The 15,513-nt window shown below is 46.0% G+C and overlaps 1 protein-coding gene and 1 long non-coding RNA gene across 3 annotated transcripts in view; one reads left to right on the plus strand and one right to left on the minus strand.

Annotated features, from left to right (window-relative positions):
• SLC12A8 (solute carrier family 12 member 8) overlaps positions 1 to 15,513 on the minus strand; it is a 50,464-nt gene that overhangs the window by 18,479 nt on the left and 16,472 nt on the right. For both annotated transcript variants that reach the window (XM_032115003.1, XM_032115004.1), the window contains exon 6: positions 5,570 to 5,683. In XM_032115003.1, coding sequence (XP_031970894.1) covers positions 5,570 to 5,683 — 114 coding nt within the window. The remainder of the gene's footprint in view (positions 1 to 5,569; positions 5,684 to 15,513) is intronic.
• Positions 13,374 to 14,330, plus strand: LOC116446730. Its single transcript, XR_004241329.1, has 2 exons — positions 13,374 to 13,608; positions 13,818 to 14,330. It is a non-coding gene; the product is annotated as an uncharacterized LOC116446730 (long non-coding RNA).

Consider the following 15,513-nt stretch of genomic DNA (forward strand, 5'->3'; position numbering starts at 1 on the left):
GAAAGGTTTTATCCCAGGATGAAGGATAGACGAGCCATGGGACCAATCCCAGGGGAAAGGGGACAAGCCCAAATCAGCCAGATGGATGCCTTGCCTATTCCCTATTCCCTACAGACCTTGGCTGCTGGTGGGCTGTCAGCAATGGCTGGGTTGCTAATCATGGAACACGAACTCTGCTCTGCTCTGTCCCAGGCTTTGCTGTGCATCTTCATAGCACCATCTCCACATCTGCTCAAAGGGAATTGTAACACCTCCTCTCCTTGCTGCCCTGCCATGGGGACAGCACATAAATGGGCACAAGACACTCTCACATTGCCAAACACAACCAGGGCTTTATTTATTTATTACTATTAATGCTTTTTCCTTGATCATCTCTTTTTTCCCCCTTGATCAGTCCACTCAACATCCATCTTTTCCTGTCATCTCCACCACGGAGCCAGAGCCCCAACAACCATTCCCTGGTCTCCAGGGAATCCTGGCATTCCTCAGCTCCTGGAAGAGTTTTTCTTCCAAATTCAGACCAGATTTGAATCCTTGACACCATACTGAAAGCACTACAAATTGAGTTCTTCATTTTCTCCTGGAAGACTGTTTTATGGATATACTTCTGAACAGCACAGCTAAAAGCCTGTCAGCTGCTCTGGTTTTCTCTAGATAAAGCTTCCATGCAGATTTCAAGCCCTGCTCCTTTCAAACAGCTACACAATAGCTTAGCTAGAGGTGAGAAAAGTTAGAAAGGCAGAAGTCCATGGAAATGGTCACAAATATGCTAAATAAAGTCTCTATGAAGCACTCTTTGATGATATGCTACTTTGCAATTCAGAGACAAAGCAGAAAACTTAGAATTCTCTGAATTTTTCTTCCAAAGGGAACAAAGTATTGTCAGGAGGACAGCTGTTAATCTCATGTGCTTCTTGGACAAGTTTCTCAAACATCTGGCACCACCTTTAAATCTTCCAGCTTGAGTCACCTCTTCCTCATCCAAAGTCCTGCCTCAGCAAAGCACTGGGGAAACACCAAAATGGCATTTTCTGGACTGAACATAAAAAAGTTGAAGATGTGAGTCATCGGCACAGCAATGACTGCACAGCCTGGGCTGCCTCACTGCCTCCCTCCCACAGACCCACTCATGCTCAGGAGCAGCCAGGAGATGACTTCCCAGAGCCTGCATAAAGAGGATCTTGAGACTGATGATTGACCTCCTGCCCAGCAGTGACCAGGGGTCACACCAGGCCACTGCACACCACTAGCTTCTGTCAGGGCCCCCAGGAGGTCACCAGAGTCTCACGGGTTCCACAACCAAAGGTCAAGGCCACCACCTTGGTTCCACCAAGGAGCCAGCTCAGATATTCTCAGCCACTCAGGCCAAAGCCATCTCCTCTGTGCTGCAATTATGACACTGACCCAACTAGTGCAAAAGTATGGACAATCTGGTAGTATAGATGTATAGACAAGGCAAAGCCACCTCTCCACCACCACCCAAAAAGTAATTTTCCAGACAGGATGACAGCTGCCAAAGAGCCATTGTGAGAGGGTCTTTTGCAAGCAGCTGAGTAAGCAACCCACTTTTCAATGAAAGGACAACCTGACTATTTAAAAAAAAAGTAACATCCTAAACAATCTCCATCATCCATAGCCTCGGTCAGCCCCTGCCAGAGAACTGATCCGTCTTGCAAGAAGCCGCAAAAAGCCTTGTCAGAGACTGTGGCTGCTCCACAGAGGAAAAACCCCACACTTGCATCTAAAACTCAGCAACACAGAAAAATCGGGATGTTCCTTCCTTCAGACACAGACTATCCCTAGGGAAATGGCCAATCCCTTCTGAACTCAAGCAATCATATCTGCAGATTGTCCATGGAGAAAATTATCCACCTCTCTGTTTCAAAGAGATAGCAGGCTGGATTTTCCACACTGGCTATTATCGAAGAGAGCAGCAGATAGTGACAAAGCTTCTGGACAAAGAAGCACGAAAACACAGTCAACCCAGCCAGGAAATTATGGCTGAGACAGTCTGTACATTGCTGCTATTCCCAGTGTAATCTGGTCCTGGGCATCATCCAGGCAGTGGATACGTGCATGAGGGGACCACCTACATTGTGTGTCAGACACAACCATCAGCTCCACCAGCCATGGTTTATGATCGCAGATATGATCGCTCTTGCAAACGCCCAGTGCATTTTTCAGTGAACATACCATAAAATATAAAAGGTGGGTTTTTTTCCCTTCACCCAGGAGGCAAAGAATGGAAAATCTTAGATAAGAATTGTGGCTAATTTTTTTAAAGAGCCAACTTCTCCACTGATGTAAGCTGGCACCTCGCCATAGACTTCAATGGAGTTGTGCCAGTTTACATCATCTGATAACTCAGCCCAAAACTTCTAAATCTATTTGCTGTCATTTTGCAAGTGCCAAATATGGTTTATTTCAGAACTGGTTTCTGTGCGATGATATTTTCCACTAACGCCGCTTCAAACGACATCTTACTTTCTTGTATCACAAGACAACACACTTCTTTCATTAGACAGAAAACCTCAGGGATTTCAGTAGAAAAACATTTTTTGCACAACAGAAACAGCATTTATCTTAATTTTAAAAATGCACTGATGGCTGCATGGCTGCTGCCGAGAGCTGGCTGTGGGCAGGCCGCTCCCGAGACTCCCTCCCTGCTGAAAAGCCCTGGCTGGGTGGGCAGCCAAGTGTTCACCTATCACAGCACAGCAGCAAAACATGTGCATTAAGAAGGTATTTACAAACATGTAGGAAAACATCTGGTTAATGCACAGCATCTCTATAGGGGCACATTCACATCTTCCACAGCGTGTATTTCAGTCTTTTGACTGAAGCCAGCAAATCTGAGTCTTCCATGCCCATGCTCTCCCATTTAGGCCAGCTCTAGATGTGTGTTTTGGATCTCTTGGCTACTTCCCTATGATTAAATGAGAAACGTGGGGGAATAAAGCCAGCTGCACTTAAAATCCAGCTGAGATGGTTTAAACAGCTAATGCACAGGGAGCAAACAGACCAGCCTCTGCTCACCAGCACTCAACCATAAAACTGGGGTAGCTTCACTCACATTGCTGGAGTCATATCAATAAAACACAGAGGAGCAGAGAAAACAACCTGACCTGGAGCAAAACAATCCAAGGAGGATGCTCGTAGGAGGCAGCATGATGCTTATGGTCTGCTGGGATGACCATCCTATGCCCGTGAGCTGAAGCATGTCCCCAGCTGCTCCTCCTGCCTGTTTGGTCCTGGCAAGGGTGTCTCCACAGGTCCTGCTCCCTCTTCTGGAAGTGGCTGCCCTCTTTGCTTTTACAGCTACCAGCCTGCATTTCAGACATTTCTGTTTCACTGCTATGTCTGGGCAACTTACAGCCACTTTTCAGTACATCCCAGAGACCAGACTTAAACTGGTTGAATTCAGATAGCCATTGGAGAGAGAGAGAGGAAAAAGCCTATCCTGAAAACATCAAAATAGTTTCACTTCAAAGAGGAACATTTCATCTCAGAAAGGCCCAAACAATGTGTTTCACAATTTCTGAAACATTTTTTAAAAAACTTTGTTATCAAAACAGCATCTTAAATTGTAAACTAGCATATGCTAAAAATTTAAAAGGGTAAACACAACGTTTAATAATTAAAGATAAAAAGAGCATTGCTCTGGGTCAAAGAACTGTTTCAAACTGGCTCAATGTAACCCCTCAAAACTAAACAGCATATTGTTTTGCTGAAACTCTCCCCAGATTTCTGTTGTATCTTAAGGCAAAGGATTTTGCTTCCAGTGCTTCAGCTGGGTCACTGTGGGGGTTCCAGCAGAGGTGGGTACCACTGGGGAGGACCACAGGCTAGAGGGGACAGCCTGGGAGCAGTGCTAACTTGTCCCTGTCATTCCTCAGTGCCACTTGCTCGCAGTCTGCATCACGCTGCCTGCCCTGCAGCAGCAGCACTGGCAGCAGAGAAGTCTTGCCTCCCATCCTAGAAATTTCTTAATCAGACCACAAGCTCTTCCATGCAGAGCACCAAACACAGCCCTGCATTTTATGAGGCTCCTGAACTCCACAGTGCTCCCAACAGCAACGAGAGGAGTGATAGTGATGTTATATGGTACTACTGGCACTGCTACTCTGAAGGAATAATTTAAATCCTGTAAATAACCAAGCAATTAAAAAGAACACATGAAAAAGCTGTGTTAACAACCAAAGTAATTATACATCATCCCAAACTGTGTTTTCAGAGAATGTTTGACATTACTACTGGTATTACTACTGCTAACTAAACAGAGCAACAGGCTGCCAGGGCTTTAAACAAATTTTATCTATTAGCTTTGGCATTCTTCCTAGCAGCCAAGCATTAGCAGTGATGAAGAATCATTTAATATGGCTAATCACAGTAATTTTCTGTACAGTTTTGTCATAACTGTTCCTTCTTCTACAACCAGGGAACTGGAAAAAACCCTGCTTTCCTACACCAGTGGCAGAGCTCATGAGGAAGGTCTTTTTCTCTTGGGGACTCACTTGAGCCAATCAAAATTGACAACAAAGAAGAGGGCAGAAGACGTCTTCTCCATGGCACCAAAGGTGAGTATTCCAGGAGGAAGTCTACACAGAGGCAATAGCCAGCCTGATAAGGTGGGAGAGAGGATCTCAAAGAAAAATTTGAAGTCCTGCACTAGGTGCACCTGACAAAGTGATTTCTGCTACCAGACCATTCCTCCAGTCCCATCTATTTCACAAAACCTTTTAGTTTGTCTCCTTGTACCGCAGCAATTCTGCAACTTCCAGGGAGTTGCTTAGAGCTAATCCTCTGAAAATTCATTCTGTAATCCAAGGATTCATTGCTATGGAAACTGCTTATAATCAGTACTTTTTATAGCTTAAAACACCCAGCATCAACAAAAGGTATTGTAACTTCAACTGATAGTTACTGCATTCCCACTGGAGATTGTCAGCTCTGGAAAGGGGACATGCATCTTCCTGGTAATTTAAGGGAATGAATAATAAGAAGGTATCTAATTAAGCTCATAAATATGAGCTCTGCTGACTTTCAAGGATGAACCTGTGACGCCACACAGCAAGTAGTGGGTCCATCCTGGGCAATGGCCTGAGCCCAGCTCAGCCACCTGCTGAGGTAAGATGGAGAGAACATTCTCCTGTGCTCTTCCCACTGTCCCAGTGCAATCAAGTCATAAGGCTCATCTGATATGATAAATCATGGTCAGCCCTTTTAAATAGGCTTGATACCTTCTGCCCTGACAGCATTGGCCAAGATCAGCGCCTGAGCCTTGTCCTCGGCAGGGAAGGATTTACACCGCCACATCAACCCATAAAGTTCACCAGCCATTTCTGACCACAGAGACAGAAGAGCACGTTCAAGTGAACAAGACAGGAGTGCACAAAATTTGAGATGCTGGAGGGAAGCTTGAACCTTTGAATTGACAACTTGGGTCTGCTATGGCCAAGTGCAGTCCTGCTCTCATCGCCTCACAGCCCAGAGGAGCTCCCCTTGCTTCTCTTCATCTCCAAAATGTTCCTGTGGAGGAAAAAATGGTGAGGATAAAACTTTACTGTACCTGTGGCAGCTGGGAAAAACACTCCAAAAACAGTGAAGAAGGACTCCCCCTGGCTGTAGTCTGGCAGTGTGTTGTTGAACATCAGCTCTTCCGAGTAGCCGACAAAGCCATGCTCTGCGGAGACATGGAGGGCAAGAGGAGAACCTCAGGAACCACCAGGGCTCCAGGAGCCCCTCCAGCGGCTCTCAGCAGCCACCCACCCTCTAAACACATAGGCCTGCAGGGGCTGCTTCCAAGGACCATCTGAAAGGATAAATGTCAAGTGATGTGGTGAGAAGGCAGAAACCAGGGTTGCCACTCCTGCCCCATCTTTCTGAGGTCACACACACACAAGCTCTACTTTCCAAACAGGTTCTACAGAAGATGGGGGAGAGGAAAGCAATGGGTGGGATACCAATGTCATGTGCCTGGTTTACTGGGTATATGGTGGGGGATCCTACTCCCTCACTACATACTTGAAGAATGGGTCAAATTCTTCCACAAACCTGAATTTGTTAGGAAGAATTAAGCCTGACAGCTGGCATGCAAGGCATTAATTAGGAAACATTTCAGATGCTTATAGATAGAAAAGATAACTCATGAAAGCAGGTTAAGGAATTAATGGGTATGACCATGAAATTATTAATTTCGTTTTTAACAGGCAACACTGCTTTTTAATGGAGTATCTTAATCTATGGAAGCTTCTCCTTCCTGTCAGTAATCCAAATGCTCATGCCAGCTGGGGGTGGAAGGTAAGCAAAGTCAGTTCCTTTTTTCCTCCTGCCACTACAGTCTTTTTCCACAAGACATGTGACTGCAATAACTTGAATTTTCTCATTAGCAGGCAGGATGCTGTTTACGGCTGCGTAGGGTGATGGCCAGAAATAAAAAAAAGACTCCATCAAAGCTGTCCCATGCCTCAAAGACAACTTTAATGATGTTTGGACAATAGATTAAACCAGAACATTAAATCAGAGCTCTGAGCACAAGACATATCCATTTAAAGTCTCAGAATATAACTAACCACAGAGCTTTGAAGTTTTCACAGAAAAGCCCTATAGATAATCAAAAGTTTCCTACTACATCTGCATTCATTGTGTTGCCCAAACATGGATGGAAACACTCTGATAGAAGACGTCTCCTGCTGCTAGGCTTTGTAAAAGCACTAGCTCTCTTCACTAGGAACAAGTCCCAGATGAGATTTACAGGGAACAAGCTCAGCACAACACACTGACCTCTGCACCTCACAGATGTCTGCAGAAAGTGCACTTTCTGGAGAAATAGAGGGGGAATTTGTGTAGGCTGTATGTTCTAATGGTCCAGACCTGTGTGGCTTCAACCAGAATTGATGCTCACGACAGCACAGCACATGGCCTGGCTGCAAAGCTCCCACGAAACTGCTCAAGGGAAGCACTGGTCCTTGGCCAAGGGATTTTTCACCAAGTATGTGCTCCTCGTGGAAATGTTAATGTTCCATTTAAAAAGTGAACAAAATACTCATCTCACCCCACAAACATCTGCAGACCTTCTCCAACCAGAGCTTTGAAGCAGCAGCATCAAATACATCTATGCACTTGACAAAAGTTTGCCCCATTGATTCATAAAAATCTCCTCTCATGAAAATTTACCCTCACATATTTCTATCCTTCAGGTTTTCCCTAATCACAAATTGTCCTTTTCACACCACTTGCCCAGTTTGTAGAGGTCATCTGAAAGCCTGACCCTCTCTGCCAGGCTGTTGCTAGCCCTTCCCAGCTGGGGGGTCCTCTTCAGGTTGAATCTGCACATTCCCTTTTCCATCATCCAGGAAGTTAAGAAAAATGCCAAATAACACCAAACCAAAACCAGACTGTTGCAGAACCTCACCAGGCACAGCGTCCTGCTTTGTAAGTAAACCATCTCCAGCTGGCGTCTTCCAATGGTGTTTGGGGCTATATAATTCAAATGAGGCACTTTGGGTGCCTCCTGTTTCCTTCCTCATACAGAAGGCCAAGCATACAGACCAGTGAACAACCACACTGTATTTTCTGTGGTACCATTTTGGCCATATTATGGCCACAGACTGACCATGAGACCCATGAGTCTGCATCTGTGTGCATCTGACCCCTATTAAACTTAAAAAATTAAATTATCCCCTTGTGCTCCATTCATTTGTATGTTGTTCCCTTTCCGACCTTATTCCCCTAAGTGGAAATCCTCAGTGGAAGAGACAAAAGCTTGAAGCCATGTCAGATGTCACTGGGACCACTGAAAACTACAGCCATGGATTTGTTGAAAGAGCCACAGGATGTGCTTACAACTGCATCCCACTTCTGCTTCCTCTCCTCACAGCTCTGGCAGATGAGAGGCCATTCCACATTTCCCCTGTATACAGAACCAGGAACCTTCTTGACTAATTAAAGAGAAGTTCATCCAAATGTTAGTTGTCATTGCATCCTCGTTTCTCACTCAATCACCCTCCTGTGAAGCAAACCTCACATCCCTTTTGATCAGACCAGGATTTGCAATCGCTACCAATTTGGGGGCGCACAAGCATGGGGCTGAGGAAAACATGCTGGGAGCACCTCCTGCCTGCCCTCGTGCCTGTGACCAGTACAAGTCATCTGTGACCTTTCAGCTGTCACATTAATGCGACTAATTGTAGCTGACAGGGCAATTGGGCTGAAAATCATCCAAAACAAAACAGGAATCAGCAACTGAGACCAATCGGTTAAACCAACAGAGTCCTCGGTCAGTTGTTCGCAGAGTCAATTATCCACATCCCATTGAAAGTGCACTTCAAAAGGACGAGCTTCGGAAGGAGAAGGGAAGGAAATGCGATAGGGTCTATATTTGGCACTCTGATCTTCAAACGAGAAAGATCATTTTATACATTTTTTCCTGTAAGGAGATCTTTTTCTCCAGCTTACTGCTGGGTACATGAGATCCAAAGCAGATTCCTCCCTCCTTGCTCATTACAAAATATTTGTCTGAAAAATTTTGCTCTCAATCAATTTATGCAACCCCACAGCCTCTAAATCCTGCCTTTAATGATCCTGCTCTCAGCTGGCTTGCAGAGGGCTGGAGCTGAAGTGCTATAAACAATCTTCCTTGTGTCATGCTAGAAGAAAAGAATCCGGTTTCTTCTCCGTGTGGTGTCAGCCTTATGGGAAATGCACAACAAAGAGCAGCAACAATTTATTTTCATCATTAGATACTCAATAAGCAGAAAGCAAATAATGTGTTTCTCAAGTGGTTGAGCTGATCTAAATAAACAATAGGGAAAAAAATTACTTAGAGCAACATCTGAATTATTCCTGTGATTCTTCACAAATCAAGTCCTTCCAGTTGCTCTTACTAAAATGATGTAATAAACAGTAAAAACCACCTAGGAAGTTTGAAATGGAAGAGCTTTCAGGATGAGTATCCTCCATTCTCATTTGAAGGGGGACCACAGGAGGCTGTACACCAGCCCCAGCCTGATGTAGTCAGAGGAGGAGGAGGAAGATGATCAGAACTCTCATGTCTCTGCAGCCACCAGAGATGCCTGAGAGGACGCACCATCTGGTTGACACTGCTGCATCCCCTCTCTTCCTCAGCGCGTTTCCATGTTTGGGCTTTTCTTGTACTTTCTCCCACCTCTCACCCTGTGGAAGAGCATGAAAGCAGGAGGTTTTTGGCACTCAGGACTCCCCTTACGAGGGCAGCCCCTCCACGAAGCCCAGGGTTCCAGAATGGGAACTCAAAGAGGTTGGAGAAGGGGTGCAAGACGAAGCCGTGGTTACATGGGGTCAGGCCATTATGCAACAGCACAGAGCACGGCGGCACTGCCAAGTTCCAGGCAACCTGGAGCTCATTACAGCTTAGTTAAGTCTTGGCCAAATTCAATAAGCCTGTTCACAAGCTTAAGGCTAAAGTAAAGCCTGGCACCGAGGCAGGGGCTAAATAGTGCAAAAATGGAAAACCACCTTAAGAAACAGCTCCCTGAAGACTGTCGCATATTGCACTCTGCTTGTGATTAGAGATTTTAATTACAAAGGTGAATGCTGAAGGGTTGAAATGGTGAGATTTTTTCTTTTCCAAAATAAGTGAGCCCACACATTCCCTCCTGGAAGGTACTTGCTGAGATTCGCTTTCAGAGGAACAGCTGGAAGTGTTTGTCTTGCAGCACATTTCCCAGGTCTGACCTCAGCATTTTCAGGATCCTGTGTGATGTAAGACATGGAGTGCCAAAGAGTAATTATATATCCTTGGCATAATTATCTCTGCTCTCTATCTTTTTCCCATTTCTTCTTCCACCACTAAACCCTTCTGGCATAAGTTCTGAAGTCCAGTCGTTCCCCTTGGATGCCAGTCCAAGCACACACCCAGAACGAGGTCCTAGTGTGGGTGCTGGAGATAGCCGGGCACACCACTGTGGAGAAAACAGGAATGGTCCTCACCGCCGGGTCCCACAGCTGCCATCCTCATCTGAGCACACACCTCTGCAGTAAGATAAAGTTTCACTCCTCACTAACCACATGCTTACATTTTCTTCCTCCAAACTCTTAGCTGAGAGCGAGGTACAAGCCCAGAACTTCTGAAATGTTGACTCCCCCACGGGCAAGTCAAGCTCTGTCAGGCTGGTGACTCTCAGAAGTTGTGGTCTGTCAGATGACTGCTGGGTGCCCTAAACCAAATTAATTCCTACGTAGGCTGGAGTGCTCTACAGCAGGGAAGGAGTGAAATTCTCCCCCCTAAAGCCCTTGCAATATGAATTCTTCTCCTGCCTGCAGAATAAGCTCACTCATCATCTGGTGATAACCAAACTTCCCCAAACAAACATTCTACCCATAGCTTATCACATCAGAACAGCACCTTCACTTGTCAAACGAAAGTCAGGCATACCTGGCTTAAATGAAGTAAAATTTGGATGCCAAAGCACCACCAGCAATAGGTTTTTCAGCACCTCAGTGTACAATTGCAGATACACAGGATTAACCATCCACATAGAAACTGTGGATGTGCAGAGATGGGTGCAAAGCCATGAATGTTGCCAAAACCCCAAGAACTTATCTTTGTGTTCCCCCCCACCCTATGCAAATGCTGAAATTTAACTTCAAGCAACAAACAGCACAGGATCAGTTGATGCAACAGCTCTGAAAGATGCTCTGTACCAACACAGCCACGTTCTGGGTGGCTCTGAATTTCCACAGTGAAGTGCTGGATGTGCCAGAGAATGACATGGGTCCAGCTGACCACAACCACAGCCCTGCAATGCCATGCAGCACACCCAGCGATGGGCACTGAAAATGGTGCCCCTCTCCAGTGGATTGGCATAATCTAAGAGGCACAAAGAGGCAACCAAGATCATGCCTAGCACTTGAATCACCTTTCCCAGCAGAACAAAAAATACATCAATCAAAGCAGTGCAGCCACAAGCCTCACATCCCTCCATGCACACACTTGGCTTCCTGTGTTTGGGCTCATCTAACACCAACATTAATAATCACATTCCCAAGCTCTTCCAAGCTTGGGCTGTTTCTGCAGCCATGCCTTCACAGCTACCTGGCTCCAGCTCCCGAGGTCCTCCCAATACTTGTTCCCAGGCAAGTCCAACACTACCACTGCTACTCTCAGTCATTGTCCTACTGTTGCCAGCCTGATATGGGTCAGGTGCAGGTAGAAATGTATGAGAAAAGTGTGGAAAGTGTGGAAGGAAAACAGGGAAAGGGAAATAGCGCTGGAGGTGGAGAGAGGACAGTGTGGTGGTTTTCACATGCTACCACTCCACTGCTCAGCTTGCTGCAGGCTGGCACTCGACCTGCAGGATGCATGAACAGATTTTCACCAGAAAGTCCCAGTTCTCTAAGGGAATGGTGAGGGAACTGATGAGTCATGGAAGCAGAGAGCGTTGAGCGGTAGAACCGTGCTGACAAGAACAGAGAATAAACATGACCTTGGCTGAACTTGTACAGGAATACAAAAATGTTTTAGCATCTTCCAGGACATCTCCTGCTTCACCTTTGGTTTTGGCTGGAAGACTGGGAAGAAGCAGAAGGAAAAGAGAAGAGCTGCAGGGGAGCAGAGATTGAGGAGATGGGACAGACTGATGAGACTGATGCCCCTGTCCTCTGTCAGCTACAGCTGGACTCGCCCACCCAGGGGACCACATGCACCAAACCCAGGTTGCCCTTTTCTGCAAGTCCAGTGCAACTCCTGTGCCATGTGAGTCAGCATAGATCAGTGCACATTTCATGCAAGCCAGGAGGACCTGTGCGCAGCACCACAGCCCCATAGCTGGAAATGGGGAATGTGCAGCCCAGCCCAGATGGGGAAGATCAATGCAGGATCATTCCCTTTCCATATGTCAAATATGATATCATGACTTTGGTTCATCTCAGTCCTCAGGGCCACATCCTGCCTGCTGGCAGCTCCCACAGTCTCAGTATTTCTGCTTTAAGAATCTTAAACTAGGCGAGGGAAAAAATGGAGAGGAATTTTTGTGTTGAATACATGCAGGTCAATGATTATGCAGTGACAAAAATGAAGCTATTACGGCATTAACACATCAGCATGTGGCCACACCAACAGATCAGCGCAGAAAGGCTGCAGAGCATCTGCCTGAACTGCCAGGGCACTGAGAGATGCAGGATGTGGGAGCTCCTCAGCTCTTGTTCTACCCCACCCCAACCCATGCTGCTGTTGGCAGCCCTTAACAGAAAGGGCTGGGAAGAAGAGGAGGTAAGAATGCAAAGGGACTCAATTCCCTCTGTAATTTCATCCCTAAATGCCACTTAAACACATTTATTATCAAAAGAGCTCAGAGTGACCACAGACCCCAAGCCACAGGGAGCAGAAGTGAAAGCAGCACCTCTGTCACTGCTGTGGCCCCGTGTGTCAGAACGGGGCCAGCTGAAAATTGCCATAGCCAGCATCGCCCCACACCTCACAGCAAGTGACACCCTCAAAGAGGCCAAACCAAAGCTGAGCAGCAAGAGGCAGCCCAGGGTGGGGACAGAAGCTCATTGCTATTTTTCCACTTGTGAACAAATAAGCTCCTATTTTATCATCAGCACTAGGGAGATTGTTTCATGAACGAGGACAAACTCCACACTTACGTTTCAAACTCGTCAGAGCTGCAAGTAGCAAAAAATAGACAGGTTTTAGTGGGAAAAAAACTTGGCAAGAGGGTGGTGGGGAAGAAGGATCAGAACAAATTTAAAGAAAGCAGGGAAGGAGTTCCCTTGCCCAAGACTTTCTCTGCACCCACAATAAACCTGGCAAACCTAAAAAGGGAGAGTATGTACAGTCTGTAATTGAAGGAGAGAAAGCCACAGTTAAAACAATCTTAAAAGGCCAAGCCCTGAGAAAGGCAACTCGAATCCCTTATCTTTTGATGGAAAAGAATGTGCTGCCTGAGATTAATGACGTGTTTACCCGAAAGGAAATCGCCGCCCTTCTGAAGCAGCGAGTGTTTGTTCCTCCCGAGTCCCCGTTTTCTGCTCCAGAGCTGATGTCCCAAACCTCCTGTTTAAAGTCAACACACAATACGGCTTCCTGCTGCCATGGGCTCCGGGGGATCCCACCATTAACCCTCTCCCAAAAACCACCCTCCACCGCACCTGTATCCTCCTCCAACACCGGCGGAGACAAACCCGGGCTATTTGGATGTCACTTAGAGCAGCAGCAGCCCAGGGACGGGCGTCACGCTGACAGCTGCCAGCGATCTGGCTGCAGGGCGATGAATCAGCCCCGTGCATAAACACCGCTCAGGCGAGCAGACAAATTAGCCAGCGTGGAGACTGACAGCGCTGTCGAGGGAAAGCCCTCTGGGCGACCTCTCCTTAAATGGCTCAGGGTTTCGGCGGCGCGTCCTGCAGTCCAGCCTGCTGCAGGAGGCTCCTGGAAAGAGGTTTAACATCAGCCACAGCAATGGTCTGCTGTGTTAGAGGAGGCAAGGGGGGACGTGGGATCTCTGCACTGAATACCCTCAGGCGAGCAAGAAAGACCGGAGCAGAAGTACCAGGGCTGCTCTGTTTGAGGAAACCCGAAAAAAGCCTGCTCAGGGTCATCATCCCTTTACCTATTTACCCTCTCTGGTAAGTGCACCCCCAGTCTCCTCGTGGAGCTCCCCAACCATGGGAGCCATCAGATCACAAGCGCCTCCTCTCCCTAAAGTCAATGGACCTGCAGTACTGGGTGCTGGCCAACAGCTAAAAATAGCACAAAAGGCAGAATAAACAAAGGGAGTTGCTTAAATCTGTCTCCGATGTTTGTCTTTAGCTAATGGAGCAATTTTCATTTGCAGGATGCTGTCACCTCTCTCAGATCAGAAGGTAGCCTACGCTCCCCCCAGGCTCCCCCCAGCCACACCACATCTCCTGCAGGACTGGACTGGTGGGAGGAAATGCTAATTTCTGCCCAACTCCCCATGCGCCTGCTTTATCTCTGCCTCAGCTTCTCGGGAAAGTGGAAAACCACTAACGCACACAAGAGCACACTCGGAGCCTGCACAGGCAGCTCCTCATCACAAAAGCACTGCTTAAATAAGGGAAAACTTAGGAATGTGCCTGTGGAAGTAGCTAGTGGAGCCGTTTGGCACTTACTCTGTCTCTACAGCTTGGTGGGGTTTGATAATTTTTTCCCAGAAAAAGCCAAAAAATGAACATTTTCTGCAGGTAGAAATTCTGAAATGCTGGTTAGAAAAAAAGGAAGAGATTTTAACACAGGTGTTTCAACTTTATAAATTCTACTTATGTTTTACATTATTTAATGCTAAGCACTAGACTTGCTGTAATATATATAAATCCTTCCATTACTATTTGATTTTTTTATGTGGTATTTGCAGACTGGCTTGTTCAGTGGTATTCAAAGCAGCTGGCAAAAATTATTTTATTCATTGCAAAGAGGACAAGAAGTACAGTGTCCCTTGGTCCATCCTTCTTCTACAAAAATAGTTTTCATCAATGGGGTATCATTATCAGTTACAGAATGGTATTTCTTGGAAGCCCTGCCCAGAGTGCCCAGCTGTGGGAGGCTCTGAAGAACTTCTCCAGTGAAAAGCCCTAGGCTTGAGAGTTCAGCATTTAGGCTGAGTCAAGGCACAACAATTGGAGGAAAATGAGTGGCAGCTGAGCAGCAGCAATGACACACATCCTTTGGACTCGTCGGAGTGACCTCCCCTCCATCTCAGAGCTACTCTGTGTATTGGCTGGGGCAAAGCCCAATCCATGCTGATCAAATCCCCATCCTCCAAAGGAAAGATGATACAACTTAATTCTGCCATGAGTCTTCTGCCATCCTCATGACAACAGCACCCTATACTCCCAGCTTCCCACATTAAATTATGGATATATTTTCCACATGACAGTGGTACTTCAAAAGAAAACTATTCCTTTTGTTGGCTTTTTGATTTTGTGTCTAAAATGACTGGTTTTGTTTTTGGAAGGTTTTCATTATCCTCTCTACAACACACGCACAGCTACAGCTTTAAGCCTGGCTTCAGAATGCAAATCAAACCAGTGTTTGATTTTGGAAAGGCTGAGCAAGATGTGGTCACCTAAAAGGATTTTTTGTTTGTTTGAAACTATTAATTGAATTCTGTGTAAGTCATAGAATACATTTTCCCTACAAAAATCAAATTTTCAATGGATTCATTTCCCCCTTTGAGTAAAAAAGAAAACCAGGAAGAACCACCAAGCCACCATCCTGATTAGTGAAGGCACAACCAGGATAAAATGCCATACTTACAGCCAAAAAAGGCCAAGAATTGTTAACACAAACCAGGAAAGAGGATGAACCGTAGATAAGGACCTATTTCCCACACAGACTTTTCTCTTTAGCCTAGGAGAGGACTGCAAACTACAAGTGAAGCGGCAGGAGGAAGAATCTAATATCTAGAAATTATCTTAATAAATTAAATCCCTAAATAAGGAAAGCTGATTCAGGGCACAGCTGAACTGTGACTGGAATTAAACATTGGGGGAATGAAAAAAGAGGAGGTA

This window comes from Corvus moneduloides, chromosome 7 (genome assembly GCF_009650955.1).
Source record: "Corvus moneduloides isolate bCorMon1 chromosome 7, bCorMon1.pri, whole genome shotgun sequence".
In the NCBI taxonomy this organism is placed as follows: Eukaryota; Metazoa; Chordata; class Aves; order Passeriformes; family Corvidae; genus Corvus; species Corvus moneduloides.